Source organism: Strigops habroptila, chromosome 5 (assembly GCF_004027225.2).
Source record: "Strigops habroptila isolate Jane chromosome 5, bStrHab1.2.pri, whole genome shotgun sequence".
Lineage (NCBI taxonomy): Eukaryota > Metazoa > Chordata > Aves > Psittaciformes > Psittacidae > Strigops > Strigops habroptila.
In genome coordinates, this window is record NC_044281.2 from 68,716,799 (window position 1) to 68,731,612 (window position 14,814).

At 54.2% G+C, this 14,814-nt stretch overlaps 2 protein-coding genes across 3 annotated transcripts in view; one reads left to right on the forward strand and one right to left on the reverse strand.

Annotated features, from left to right (window-relative positions):
* TRIM8 (tripartite motif containing 8) overlaps positions 1-4,007 on the forward strand; it is a 29,526-nt gene extending 25,519 nt beyond the window's left edge. For both annotated transcript variants that reach the window (XM_030487446.1, XM_030487447.1), the window contains 4 exons: positions 329-562; positions 938-969; positions 1,559-1,674; positions 2,394-4,007. In XM_030487446.1, the coding sequence (XP_030343306.1) occupies positions 329-562; positions 938-969; positions 1,559-1,674; positions 2,394-3,001 (990 nt within the window). In that variant the 3' untranslated portion in view covers positions 3,002-4,007. The remainder of the gene's footprint in view (positions 1-328; positions 563-937; positions 970-1,558; positions 1,675-2,393) is intronic.
* Positions 4,008-10,601: 6,594 nt separating this feature from the next.
* The window catches only part of ARL3 (ADP ribosylation factor like GTPase 3), a 30,127-nt gene continuing 25,914 nt past the window's right edge, over positions 10,602-14,814 (reverse strand). Inside the window, exon 6 of the mRNA XM_030487007.1 lies at positions 10,602-14,658. Coding sequence (XP_030342867.1) covers positions 14,611-14,658 — 48 coding nt within the window. The 3' untranslated portion in view covers positions 10,602-14,610. The remainder of the gene's footprint in view (positions 14,659-14,814) is intronic.

Here is a 14,814-nt window from a genome sequence, read left to right on the forward strand (position 1 = left end):
TGAGGATAAAGAGGGGGACAGACAGGAGTTTCCAAGGTGGGGTGGCAGGTTGTTGCTTGGCGTTAGCTCTCTGGAGGTGATCTCCACCTAGACCCCAGGAGGCAGGTCCAGGAGATCTACTGGATCAACCGAACCTCCACAGTGTCTGGCACATAGGAGTCCCGTGTGGCCGCTGATGGCGGGGTTTGGTCTCTGTGGGTACTGCAGGAGAGCAGAGCTATGGTGCAGCTTTCAAGTCGTGCTCACCCCTGCTGGGGAAAGGACCCCAGTGTCCCCGGATACCACGGTTGGAGGGCACAGCAGGCCTGACCCTGTTCCTTTCCCCCAGGAGAAGGTGAGCCAGCTGAAGGACGAGGTGCGCCTGCAATACGAGAAGATGCACCAGATCTTGGATGAGGACTTGCGGAAGACCATGGAGATCCTGGACAAGGCCCAGGCCAAGTTCTGCAATGAGAACGCGGCCCAGGTCCTCCATCTCAACGAGCGCATGCAGGAGGCCAAGAAGCTCCTCAGCTCTGTCCAGGTGATGTTCGACAAAACTGAGGACATCAACTTCATGAAGGTAAGACAAGATGCCCAGGATGGGGATGGGATGGGGGCCGTGGGGAGGTCTGGTGGTGCAGGGAGCATCGGGAAGGTGTGGGGCATGGTGGGGAGGGGAATGGGGACACTGACAGGGCTAGCTGATGCCTTCAGATGGCTCAGCAGTGGGAGAAGGCAAGGAGGAGCAGGGCAGGCTCAGCACCAGCCTTGAATGAGGAGGTGCCACAGCTGGAGATGGAGCTGGGGCCCCAGCCTGTGCTGGAGGAGAGGGGGCTTAGCACCTCTGGGCAGCCTGTTCCCTCCTGGGGGGCCACAGAAGGTGACACCAAAAGGGGAGGGGGCTGCTACAGCAGGGACAGGCCTTATTGACCAGATCTTTTCCTTCCCTTCCTAGAACACCAAGTCTGTGAAAATCTTAATGGACAGGTAAGTGTGCTGGGGAGAAAGGGCATATTTGTGTTTGCAGGGTGGCAACAGCTCAATATCCAGAGGAGGACTAGGGCCAGGGATGCTACATGGCCTGGGAGATGCGTGTTTCGTGCCTCGCTTTCCTTCTCTGTCTGGGAGGATGAAAAAATCCCTTCCTGCAGCCATTGAATCAAGTCTTCCCCTTGGACCGGGGAAACACAGTGATGTGCTTATGGAAAAGCAAAGCTGTGACCCAGCACCCCATTCAGAGTGGGAGCAGATGGGTTGGGTCACAAGGCTCAGTCAGCTCTGCTGGGGCAAAGGCAGGGCAGGGGTTAAAGCCAGCGCTAGCGGAGGTGAGGGGAGCTGGGGTGGCCGTGGTGGGACACAGGGGCTGCGGGAGGTGAGTCCTGGCATGGGACCTTCACAGCAAAGCTGCACAGGGAATGTTCTGCCCATCAGAGAGAGCCAGCTCCCTGCTGCCCTCCACACTGCTGCCCTAGGGAAGGGGATTGGCCCGGGGGGGTGTGGGGAAGGATCCATCTGACCCTCCCCTGAGTGTACCTTGTCCCTCACATCTCTTCTCTCTGCCCACGGTCCCCAACAGGACCCAGAACTGTACAGGTGGCAGCCTGCCCCCACCCAAAATCGGCCACCTCAACTCCAAGCTCTTCCTGAACGAGATTGCCAAGAAGGAAAAGCAGCTCAGGAAGTTGCTGGAAGGTGGGTGAAGCCTGAAGGGTGCCAGGGGGAAGCATGGGACCTCACTGCCTCCTGTATCCATAGCTGGGTGTCCTGTGGATCCCCATACAATAGCGTGGGGAGAGCCGTTGGGATGCAGGGACCTGTGGGAACCCCTCTGCGGTCAGCAGGGGCATGGAGATGCCATGAAGCCAGCTCCTGGCTCTCCCAAGGACATTTCCCTTGGCCTATGAAGCAGCTGTGTGTCACAGGGGAGGCAGAGCAGAGGGGCTGGCCATCAGCAGGAAATGTCAGTGGAAAGTTGGAGGTTGGTGCCTGGGCAGGGATGGCCAGGGGCCAGCGTGGTCCTACAGCCCCCAGCCCATGCCTGGGAGCAGACCACGTCCTGTGAAGGTTAGGGGTGCTCAGGAAGGGGATTTGGGTTTGTCACCCAAAAGGTTGTCCCGCTCTGATCCTGTTACAGACCATGGTCACGAGCTGTGCATGGGCCCAGCCTGTGCAGTGTTTGCAGAGCAGTGCTTGGGGCTGCTCCGAGCCTGCTGGCCAGGTCCAGAATGGAACCTGCAACTTCACCTGCGTATGGTGTGCCCAGTGTGCTGCTGCTGAGGCGGGATGGGGAACCCTCTGCTCGTGTGGGGCTGGAACATGGGTCTCGGGGCTTTGCTGCAGGTTGGGATCAGCAGCCAAAGCACCCTGGAGCTTGTGCTGATGCAGTCCCTCTCTCCCATTCTCCTGTGCAGGTCCTCTGAGCACCCCTGTCCCCTTCCTGCAGAGCATCCCCATGTACCCCTGCACTGTCAGCAACTCCGGCGCGGAGAAGCGCAAGCACTCCACCGCCTTTCCCGAGGGCAGCTTCCTCGAGCCATCGTCCGGGACTGTGGCAAGCCAGTACATGAGCCAGGGCGCTTCGGCTGGCGAGGGGCAGTCCGCACAAGCCATGGTGCCTTGTAGCTCCACGCAGCACATAGTTGGACTTCCCAGCGGCCCGCAGCCGGTGCACTCGGGCTCCGTCTTCAACCCATCTCACTACCCCAACACCACGTCATCTCAGCAGTCCGTGCTCTCCCAGTACGGCGGGCGCAAAATCCTCGTCTGCTCCGTGGATAACTGTTACTGTTCCTCCGTGTCCAACCACAGCGGGCACCAGCCCTACCCGCGGTCGGGGCACTTCCCCTGGACGGTCTCATCGCAGGAGTATTCCCACCCGCTGCCGCCTGCCCCTGCCGTCCCACAGTCGCTCCCCGGACTTGCCGTGAGGGAATGGATTGACGCATCCCAGCAGCACGGGCGGCAGGATTTCTATAGGGTGTACGGCCAGCCGTCGGCGAAACACTACGTCACCAGTTAACCATCACACACGGCCCGCTCCGTGGCGCGCTCGGAGGGAGAAGTCTGGTTTGGTTTGGCTTTTCTTCCCCACCACCACCCCCTTTGAAATCAAACCCAATGTTTTCCCCGCCTCCCGCCCCTCCAGGATTTTGGGGAGGGTTGTTCCCTCATCTCCCTCTCTCTTTTTTTTTTTTTTAATTCCTTTTAAAATGAAATAATAATTTTTTTTTTCCTTCTAATTCCTCTTTTTTTTTTTTTTTAATTTAATTTTGGAAAGTCCTTCCCGCCCCTCGCCGGGAAAAGACGAGGGAGAAATTATTGAGAAGAAATTGATGGGGATTTCAGTCAGGCATCTGGGTCTGTGCTCTTCCTTGCTCCTCTCTACCTTTGGAAAACTCCAGAAGGGACAATGGCACCTTCTCTTTTCCCACATCTCCAAGTTCGTTTTTATTCTGGTTTGGTTCCATTTTTCCCTCTTTCCCCACCCCTCTCTTTCCCTTTTTAAAAAGAAAACCTCCCAGCATTGATTCCATATGAAATGTAGATTTTGGGTTTGTTACCTTGGGTTTTTTTGTTTGTTTTTTTTTTATTTTAAAAGGCTGATTATTTTTTGTTGTGTTACGAGGCCACTTCTCATCCATATTGGCATTTTTTTGTTGTTTTCCTTCTTTCAGAGATTTGTAAATACACGATGGCAGGAAATTTAATGCACAAAAGAAAAAAAAACCAACAAAAAACCACAAAAACAAAAAAAAGGGAAAAGAAACTTTAAAAAAAAAAAAAAAAGAAATCACGAATAAATAAATAAACCAAGAACCTGTTCTAGTTTTCGGGAGGGGCCGCGTGGCCCAGCGCCCCCCCTCCTGCCTATCGCTGATGCAACTTCCTGTAACAAGCACTTTGTATAAAAAGAAAGTGGACTTCCTGCTATAAGGCACAGGTATTTATTCTGTAACCGATTTTAGAACACACACACACACACACACACACAAAATACTCAAATAAATGTGATCACTTAGTGCAAACGCCTCGCTCTGCTGCAGCTCTTCCCCCCGGGAACACCGGCTCTGGCGGGAAGCTCCCATCTGCTTCTGGAAGGAACCGCTCCAACGATGGTGCTGATGATGGGCATTTTCCACGCGGCTGTTGGGGAGGGAGCGGCGCTGGGATGGGGTGACAGCGGGTCCCCACCAGCGCCCGTCCTGCATCCCAGCACCGTGGGGAGGGTGCTGGAGCCGTGTCTCCCCGCCGGCTCCCTCCCAGCCGGTGAGGACATGAGTCAGGCGTGGAGCCGGCTGCGCCGCATCCTGCCCGCAGCCTCCAGAACAATCCCCACTGTGGGGTGGGGATGGGGTTGGGGATGGGGAATGTGGCTTTCCTGCCTCCTCCGGCATCCATCGTGCCGGCCACACTGCAGCCCCAGCACCCAGCACTTGAGGCTCCATCGCCAGTGCCCCTGGGCTCTGTGGGTGCTGGCAGCAACCAGGCTGGTTTGCGGACCCTCTGTGCTCAGCCAAGGATGGCAAGGGGCAGGAGGAAACCTTCAGACAGAGCTTACAGTGGAGCCATGGGCTGGCCTGGCTGAGCCTGTGCAGGGGTGAGCTCTTTATTTGGGGATATTGGGGCTGACTTTGTAAAGCAGAGCAGTGTCTTAGGGGCATGAGGGTTTTTCCATCGTGCTCTTTGGGCTTGGCTTCCTTTATTTTTTTCCTGGTTTTGTTCCGGTTTGGATTCCCCCCTTGCTGCTTTGGTGGGAAACAGGAAGGGAAGAGAGTCTCAGTGAGCTGAAACCAGCGGAGCAGTGGGTTGAGGGAGGGGATCCTTGTGCCCAGCTCCCCCCATCCAAGCCCGAGGGAGGCAGCAGCAAATCCCGTGCCAGTGGAGCCCCTTCCCAGGCAGTGCCCCCCACCCCTGTGTCCGTGCCAGCCTGTGCACAGGGTGCTGCACTGTGCTACTGGGCTTATCCCAGCCCCATCCTGCACAGACACTTCAGGAAACACCCAATCCATTGGGATATTTGGGGCTTTGCTTCTTGGTCACAAGCAGAGCACTCTGGTGGGATGCTCCACAGGGACCCTGTGATGCTTTCCCCCATGTCCATGTGTCCAGCTTCTGGGAGAAGGGGGAAGAGCCCCAGGAGGGACAGGGAAAGAGACAGGGGTGAGAGGAGCGATGTCGCTCCCTGTGGAGGGGGATCCAGGAGCAGCCCCTGATGCACAGCCAGGGCCACCCCGCACCGCACAGCCCCTGTGCTTGGTGCCTCCAGCTTTGCCTTCCCAGCTGTCATCACCATCACCATCCTCTTCCTCCTCGGCACAGCTGCCTCCTCCTGTGGGACCGGACAGCTGCCGGCATTAAGGCACCTGTCCCTGTAGGTCAGGGGGATGGGGATAGGGATGGGACACAGGGTGACCCCCGAAGGCTTGGGACATGTCCTTGCTGTGGGCTCTCTGTGACTGTGCAAGAGGGAGCAGCCCCAAAACAGTGGGGACAGAGCCCTGGTGCCATGGCCCCCCTGTACCCTTCCCAGCCAGGAAGAGGACCCTGGAACCACAGCACCATGCCATCAAACCCCATCTGCTGCTGGTGGTGGGGATGGAGGCAACGGTCCCCCCAGGGTCACCCCACTGAGTGGTGGGAGGAACGTGTGCCCTCAGCCCCATTGGGTTAACAGTGTCCCGGGTCGCTGGGAGGGGAAGCAATGATGCTCCATGCTCCGATGCTCCACGCTCCGGTGCTCAGTGGGGTTTTATTGATGGATGGCCCTGTCCGGGGGGTGGGAAAAGCAGGGGGAGCCGAGGCACATCCATAAACAGCTCGAGTTGTGAATGGAAAGAGACGGATTAGGAGCCAGGTGAAAACATGTCACGCGGCGGGAAGAAAAATGAGCAGCTGGGCCAGACCAAATTGGTGTCTGATGAAGGACGTGGGGCCTGGTGGAAAAAGGATCCCGGGGCTGCTCGGGGGAGGCTGATGGGGAACAGCTGGAGCTGGACACGCACATCTGGCGGAGCAGGGTGAGGGGAGAGGCGGAGGCAGCAGCAACCACCACCCCTCCGGCCACCACCGGGCACGGGGCAGGTCATGCCCGGATCAGTGCATCTGGAGGGGCTGATGCTTCATTTCCAGGTTGATCCAGGGGAGCGGGAGGCAGCGCCGTGGCCCATCCCTCAGCAGGGATTTACCCGGTGGGGTTCAGGCTCTGCCATGCCAAGTGGTCCCCAGGTGGAGGAGCCGCTGCCTCTTCCCCCATTTGCATACATGTAAATAAGCAATCAACATAATGAGGGCAAATGCAAACCAGGCTTTCAGTTTGCAACCAAGTCCTATTTTTAACCTTGGAGAAGGGTTTCGGCAGGAAGCTGCAGGGCCTGCACCGGGGGCTGTCGGCACATCCAGCTGTGTGCCCCAAAGCACTGCTGACCACCAGCGGGTCAGTGCTGCTGCGCTCCGCTCCCCTTCCCCAAGGAAACAGACCTCACATCCTTATGGAAAGATGGACAATGCTCCATCACACCCCAGCTCATGGGAACCTTTCCCACCCGCCAAGCCCCCAGGTGCTGCTCCAAGCCGGGGTGTGCACCCAGGGAACCCCCCTGGCACCCTGGGAGCAGAGCCCCATGCTTATACATGAGGGGTATATTTAGACGGCATCAATTTAAGTTTGCACATCAACCCTTATAAATATGAAAGCCCATCTCGGCGAGATGTTTAAGATACCTCATCAGCCCTTGGAAAATATGCAGGAATATTAATTAGCCAGATTTGGGTATTATCTCGTAATGAATAAATGAAGAGACTCGCTGCCTGAGATGAATCATTGGTCGCTCTGTGGGTTTTGGGTTGGGGTTTTTAAAGAAAAGTATTTCTAAATTAAAGTATTTCTAAAGTAATTCCCTCTTTTTAGCCGTGGAGGGGCTCAGGGGACACAGCCGTGATGGGGCCAGGCAGGGTGGGGCACCTCGGGGTGCCCCTTACATGGAGCGACCCTAATGGCTGGTGTTTTGCAGCCCCTGGTTTGGCATCTACTGGCTGCACCGTCTCTGGGATGGAGGGATAGGGACAGGGTTGGAGCTCTGCTCTGGCTGCAGCAGCCCCAGGCCCAGGATGAAGGCAGAAAGTGGAGCCTTAGTGCTTTAAAAACTTCCTTTTGGCTTCTTCCCCTCCATCCCTCCATCCTCCCCTCCTGCCTTCCATCATCCCATCCTGCCTCCTGCTCCGGTCCCTCCAGCTGGACCAGGACAAGAACTTCCGAATTGCTGTTTAAACCCAGATGAAGGACAAGCTTCAAACGAAAATGCCAAACGAGAAATGTCTTTGTGCACACTCGGATGGATGCTTCTCTTCGCTGGGATGCAGCAACTATAGGGGCTTTCTTTAGGGCACCCCACATGGCTGTGGTGGCTTTGGGGGCTGCTCCCTGCCAGCCCCACTGGGCCACAAGCAGATACTTGGGGTCCTTGGGGAAAGGGCTTCAAATTCTCCATCACTGCAGTACATCGCTGCACTCCGGGATGCAGCAGCCACTGGGGTTTTGCTGTTCCTGCCAGCTCTGGAACCATCTCCTCACTTGGCCTTAAAGCTGAGGCACCCCAAGGGGCATCACCACCGGGCTTGAAGGATTCTGGGGTGGTGGAACAGGGGCTCAGGGCTGAGCAGGGGACAGCCCAGATGGAGGTGGCACAGGATGGGGACACCAGCACAAGCCTCAAGGTCCGAGCTGATGGGCCAGGCAGCAGCGCCGTGTCCCGTGGGCACAGGGAAGGGGGACTGGAGGAGGCAGGTCGGGACAGACCAGCCGGCAGGTCCCCGGTCCCCCCCGGCGCGTGGCGGCTGCCGGGGGTGCGGGGCGCTGCCGGCTGCCGGAGCTGCCATTGTTTGCCTTCAATCAAGATGTTTCAGGCAGAATCAAAAGCACCAACTGGGGAAATCATCATCACAAAAAATCTTGCGCCTGCAAAATAGGTCAAGTAAGACTCCAAAGAGAGAGAGCGTCTGATCTGCATTGCAAGGAAGAATAGCAACAGCTGTGATCTCCAGTATATATGGATGGGCTGGGGGGGGGGGGATAAATATATATATCCATGCATATGTATAACCGCTTACAGCTGTTGGGCCGTATGTTCATTAGGGCCAACTGTTTTGGAGGCAGAGGGATCAGCGCTAATCGGGAAAGGGAGTTTATCATCACATTCAGAGGCAAAAGTGTCAGGAGCAACTGCAGCCCCCCCGCTCCGCAGCCCGCACCAGCTGTGCCGCGCTGAATGCACCCGATTCAGCGTGTCTCCCCCGGCCCCCACGGGGCTGCCAGAGCTGAGGATCTTGCCCTGGCTCCAAAAGCAGCCCCAGTCCCAGCCCCCTGCCCAGCTACAGCCCCAAGCATCACCCCAAGGCACATTGAGGTTGCCGTGCCTCGGTTTCCCCATTCCCCCAGCCCAGTTCTCCGTGCTCACGCCGCCATCCCAGCCCCCCGTGGCCTGGCCCCCTCGGTTATCCCTGCCTGGCGCTGGCCTCACAGGTGCTGGCTATAAAAATGAACTCAAAACACATATAAATCCTCCTGTCTGACACCAGGGACAGTGATGGAGCCGCGGCAGGACAGCTGGATCAGCCACCCCAAGACTGCCTGGTCAGTGGGGACCCAGCTGTCACAGGCTGTGGTCCCCACCCCATGGGTGATGCTCTCAGCGTGGGGGGACCTGCTGTCCCCATCAGTAACCCCCTCAGCACCCTGAGCCCCTGCCAGCCAGGGAAGCATCAGTGCTCGCAGGCTTCGCCTCCCATCGGTAGCACAAAATAAAGGTTGCGAAGCCAAGCAGCAAGGACAACTTCTATTTAAAAATACCTCTCATCCAGATGATTTATTTGCAGGGCGTTTCTGCCAGCGCCTAACGCAGCTCAGACCTGGGGCCTACCCTACCTGACAGCTCCCCTTGCTCACAGGGTTGTTTATTCGGGGCTGTGTTTGGCTGCCTGGCCGTGCTGCCAATAAGGCTGCGGCTCGGAGCCGCGCTGTCACGGCACATTGCGAGCAGAGGGGCTCCTTCCAACCCCTCCTCTTCCAACTGGGGTTTTACTTATTGTACTTTTCCCATTAAAAGGATACAGATATTCATCTTGGTCAGCCAGCTAAACAGGAGATGCAGAGGGGGCACCCCACACATCCCATGCTGCTCCCAGTGAGCTTTTGACAGCGTCCCCCAGCACGGACTGCAGCTTTACAGGAGTTTCGCTTCCAATCAGCACTGGGAAGGGAAATAAGTGAACAGATTGCAATAAAAACCCCAACAAGCCCAAATTCAGCCAACTGAGCCCGAAGCTGTGATTCAGCCAGAAGCCAATGGCAGGGCTGCGGTGCGAGCTTGTGTCCACCTTAAACACAACACAATAAATGTACAAAGCTTCAGTGCAGCGCGCAGGGGGTGCCCAGTGGTTGGGCAGCACGGTCAGAGCACTCCATGGCCACTGGTCCAGCAGAACACGGCAGGGCTGGGTGATGCCCATTGTGGCTCCAGCTCCAAGGCCATAGACAATTTGATTTCCCTGCTCTGATAAAGGCGAGTGCAAGGCCATAAACTCAGGGAAACACTGGTCAAATAGGAACAAAACCCTCAGTGTTTATTTCTCCTCCAGGCTGTGGATTATTATTATTACTATTTTTTCCCCTCCCCACAGCCAATCCGCTCGGCTCCCTGTCCTTTCGGGAGCACTAAATTCATTCATCCTGTGCATGCAAAGCGGGGCTTGTGCAGGGAAGCGCGCTGCGGTTCGCCCCAGCAGACGCATGCAAGGTCACAACCAGCCCCGCCATAAATTACAGCGTGTCCCTCCGTAAACAGCACCAGGAGAGGGGAAGCGCGGCAGCTTCAGGGGCAGGGGCCTCCGGGGCCGATACATAAAGTCGTGACAAGTCAAACAACTCTCAGGGTGTTCACTTGCCAGAGGAATATTTTTCGCATCCAATCCATTAGGCAAAACGAGATGAAAAAAAGTATTTCCTACTTTGCTGAAAAAACACCAGGGCTCGGTATAAAGAGTGCCTTAAAAAAGGAGAGAAAAGAAATTAAGTGTGACCATCTATAATGTTTTTTTCCAGCGGCTCTGACAGCATTCCAGGCATCCCAGCCGTGCAGGGAGGGAGCTGATGCTTTAAAGAGCTCTAACGGTTTCTCGCTTCTTGGAACAGTAATGAGTCAAATTAGTTGGAAAGGAACAACCCCAGAATTCACTTCCCTCCCTCTAAACCCCCTCCAAACCCTGAACCAAACCCAGATCGTTTGCTGCTTTTCTTTTTCCCCTTCCCTTTCCCTGCCAGGTCGGTGGGGAACGTGTTCCCTGACACGCTGCTTTTTAACCTATGAAATGATTTTTGAAACGAGAAGATCATCCCAAAGTTTGGCTTTCCCGCTGGCTGGCCTTTCCGAGAGTTCTGGACAAGTGAAAATCCAAAGGGAAAAGGCTTCTTCCAACTGTTTGACCACTTCTAGTACTGGCAACTGTCTCTGATGGGGAGACGGAGGGGAGTGGTGGAAGAGCAGCTCCGCAGACTGAGCGGCGGCTCCTCAGCCGGCCATTGGGAAATGAGCCTGTGGAAGCAAAAGGATCACCCCAAACACGAGTTGTGTTTCTACTAAACTTTATTTCTTTTTTTTATTTGACAAAGACATCTAAATTATACACTGAGTAACAACATGACCAGATATTGCAAATACTCCTTTTTGGTGAAATTCAAAAAGGGAACATAAAAGAAAGAGCTTGTGTGGACCCGGCCAGCTCAGGGAATGCAACAGCCGCCGCCATTTGCTTTTGCAGAGGAGCGAGCCCTGTGGGGCAGAGGCGAGTTGGAGCGGGCTGGTCTCCTCCCAGTACACTTAATAGAAAAAGTCTAGTGATCAGTTACAATTTAGGCAGAGAAAAAGGTCATTAATGTGCAAGAAGCAGTATTGGTATGGGCCAAAGTGGGAGAAGGTTGCATGAGGCAGGCATTCTCCAAGGGCACGGAGAGAAGACATCCTCCACCAGAGCTGCAGCCGGAGGAGGACAGTGCTCGTGGTCAGCGCGGGGGTTTGGACTCCTGCTTCCTGATGTGCCCTTGGAGAATTTCACTTCTCCATCATCTCTGCCCCCCCGAGAACACGGAGGGGCAGGAGAGGCATCGTTCAGGGCAGGAGAGGCATCGTTCATCTACCGCAAAGGTAAGACCACATTTAATGATGTGAAAGTGAAGCAAGGCAAACTCCCCGCGGGAGGGGGATTAACCCCTGCGACAAGCTTCTCGAGGCCTGGGCTGGATCTGTCTGTCACCCTGAGCCTTTAAATCAAGGCTGGGTGTCTTCCTACCCGGCGTGCTCTAGTTCAACCACAAGTCACCGTGCCGGCGGGGTGGCGTTTAATGGGCTGTGTTATGCGGGAGGGAGGTCAGGAGAGAGGAACAGAACGGTCCCTTCCGGCTTTAAACATCTATGAATTGATGCGACGCGTGGAAGAGCTCCTCCCATACCAATGAGACGGTTGGTTTGCTTCCCCTGAATCTCACTTAAAGGAGGGCAAAGCAGGGAGGGTTGGAAGGACAAAGCCTGGCGTATGCAGTTACCATAAGCCAAAGGGAAGCTGAAGGGCTGGGAGAGGGGAATGGGTTTCTCTGCACAGCGGCAGGCGTTTTGGGCTGACCCCAGCCAGTTTTGCAGGTGGTATTTAGCCAGGTGCTACCGAGGGAGGAGAGCCCTGCAGAGGGTACAGCAGATGTAAATACATTCAGATAAGGAGCAGCAAGTGAACAGAACCTCAAATCCTTTCACATTTTCACCAGGTGGATACACAGAGATGTTTACAATACAAAACGCAGTTACAGCCATCACTGCAGGGTTATTTACTTGCATTATGGTCATTTTAACCCTCCAACTCCATCCTGCCAGCACAGCTCGCTCTAGCATGGTCTTCCTCTTACTACCTGCTGCAGATAAGCCCAATTAATTTACTGGATTACAGGTGAAGCTCTGGTTGGTAAAGATAAGCACAACCAGTATGTGTAGCTACACACAAACGTAATGAATGAGCCAGCAAACGCTTCTGGATCCTGAGTTCAGTAAGGCAATTTTTCCTCCCAAACTGGAGCGATAGGAAAATTGATTATATATTTATTTTAAACATGTTTCCAAGTTTAACTTGTGTGAGCCTAAAAAAACCCCAAATTACCTTCCTGGATGCTTTTTGGATCTAGAAAGCGAACTGTGGCACAGGGTAGGTTTGCCACTGGTAAAAACGTAGAGAGCAGGGAAGCACCAACTCAACTCCTTTGTAGGTGAGAAGGATCGAAACCCAAGCCCCCAAAGGGACTTTGCTCCATCCTGCCTGGGCCAGAGGAGGGGTACCCCAGCATTTCACTCTGTATCTGGCATGCAGTACAGGCAAATCCAAAGCTCAGGAGTAGCTCTCACAAAGCTCTGCCACCCAGCCAGCACAAAGCATGCTTATAAGAAAGGGCTGCAATTCTTTACAGTGCTTGCATCAAGCAAATGCATTAATTGCAAGGTAAAGGAGCTGCTGGGATGCATTATCCTCCTTGGGCTGACCCAGGAATACACAGTGCTCAGATTCCTGGGCTTCCCGATAAGCCACTGCAGCTGGGGAGTCACTGAAGGAGCTCTGTTTAAATGAGCATCTCTCCTCATCGTAGGACTCCTTACTCAATCCATGCAGAGCCAGAGCTGTGTCACTCTGTCATTAGCGATTGCTTAACAGCTCACTTGAGCCTGCTCTTCCCCCTCCTCCTCAGTCGTCTGGATTTTAAAGCAAGGCTGTGCTACTCCGGCATGCGTGTCCTGCCTCGGCACTGGAGACAGATGCACTCAGAGGGTGCTGACTCACGGACGCAGGCAGATTAAACTTGGATTGCTAAAGCAGTTGCTGTCCCAGCTGTCCCTCTGCCCCCAGCCACAGCACAGACAGCTGAGCTACACACAGATCAACCTCCAAACACTACTATACACCCTGATGTATGGGGGGACCCAGAATCGGCCCCAGATGACTTGAACCTGCGGGGCTGTAACATACAGGCAGCCAGAGGCTGCTTCGTGTACAGTGCAGATGTTTCTGCCATGAGGTGGAGACGTCCAGGGGAAGGGAGGAGCAAAGAGCTGGGAGCTCCAGGGGTGTCAGCCGTCTGCCTGGGTCCATGAGTCAACTCGCTGACGCGTGGTGAAGCCACATGCTTTAGTACATGCAGCTTTCCCCACAATGCCCGCCGGTCTGTCTCCAAGAGGTGGAAGGGGTAATGCAGTCCCCTAGTCATACTCTGGCCTTTCGCAGGCAGGCAGCAAACAAAGCTGGCAAGCAGGGCAGTGGGATTATTTTACCATCTGTGCATTAGAAACCGGCCCAGGAGTCACCAAGCTTGCTTCATGCAGGACATGGCTGCTTTGGCGTGCTAATGACTCCTGCTCACTGTCAGCTGGGGCTAGATTTGAATTGGGGATGAGGAGGTGGAAAACACATTCCCTTTCCTATTTCAGCAATTGCATCCTTTTAGAGCAAAGCCAGTTTGGAGAAGAATGAATCCTCGCTTTAAAGAGCGCTTCCCATCTGCTGTTCATCAGCATCCTCACCCTCCACCAGGACAATCCTGGAGGGACCGCGGGCCCTGGGCAGCCAGCCTGCTGTGCGGCAGTCCCTGAGTCCCTTGAAGGGCTAGGCAAGGCCTGCTGAGGAAGGGGGGGTAGGAGAATATATTTTGCACATTTCAAAAAGGAAACCTGGGACCTGGTATCTCATTCTATAAAGTAATCATGGACTTAATTGCATTTTGCTGCAGAGTTGCCTTAACATCAAGGGAAAATCAACAGGGATTGTTCAACATCAAGACTAATCTCACACATGGAACTTATTGAACGTAGGAACCACGTTTTTGCTGGCTCAAGGTGAAATGCTAGGCTGAATTCTCCTTCAGCTGCGAGAAAAGCCCTAGGCACGCTCATCCTGCATTATTCCAACTGTAAAGAGCTTCAATTATACACATATAACCCTTCCCTCCCTTCTTCAGCGGTGTCGCAATGCAACAGTGCCTCGTTATGATCAAACTCCTCTTTTATGGCTATAGGAATGTGTGGAAGTCTTCTACCCTCATTACACAAATGACTCCTTAGCAGCTTTATTTTAAGAAACTACCCACAATTGGTAACACAACCGCATTTTATCTGTCACTGAGAGGAAGCTGTGACTGACACCTGAGTGTGTCCTCAGCAACCGCAGACCTGCACGTATAGGGCAGGTCCTATGCATCTAAGCAACTACAGCAACTCACCACTCCCTCTGCACCACACTGAATCACAGTCTTGCTTCTGCTTACAAACTTGCTTGCTAAATAGACATTTAATACTATTTATGCATAGGGAGGAAATATAGAATTCCTTTATTGGGATTAAAAAATGATACTAAAGAGCAGGTCAAGTTCCAAATCCAGCAGTAGGTTTTAACCAGTGTTGTTCCCTTTTTTCTCTTTCTTTTTTTTTCTTTTAACAGCTGTAGCTGTGCACAGATGGAAAAACATTTGGTCAGAAAGCAGCAAATTAGTGTTTTCAGGCTAGAATTCTGCTCCCACCGCTCCTCCATTTCCATGCAGCTCTGAATGCTTTATTTCTTCTTAGCATTGACATTTTTGCACACCCAATTCATGCCGTCCTTCAGACAGAGAAAGGTAACATTAGTCAAAGGAAGGGAAAAGGAATCCCCCCAGTCCCACCCAGCCACCATTCTGCAAGCACCGTGTTCCGTCTCCTCATCCACCTCCTGCCTGCTCCCTGCGCCCAAAACCACTGTGGGTTAAAAAAATAAGTG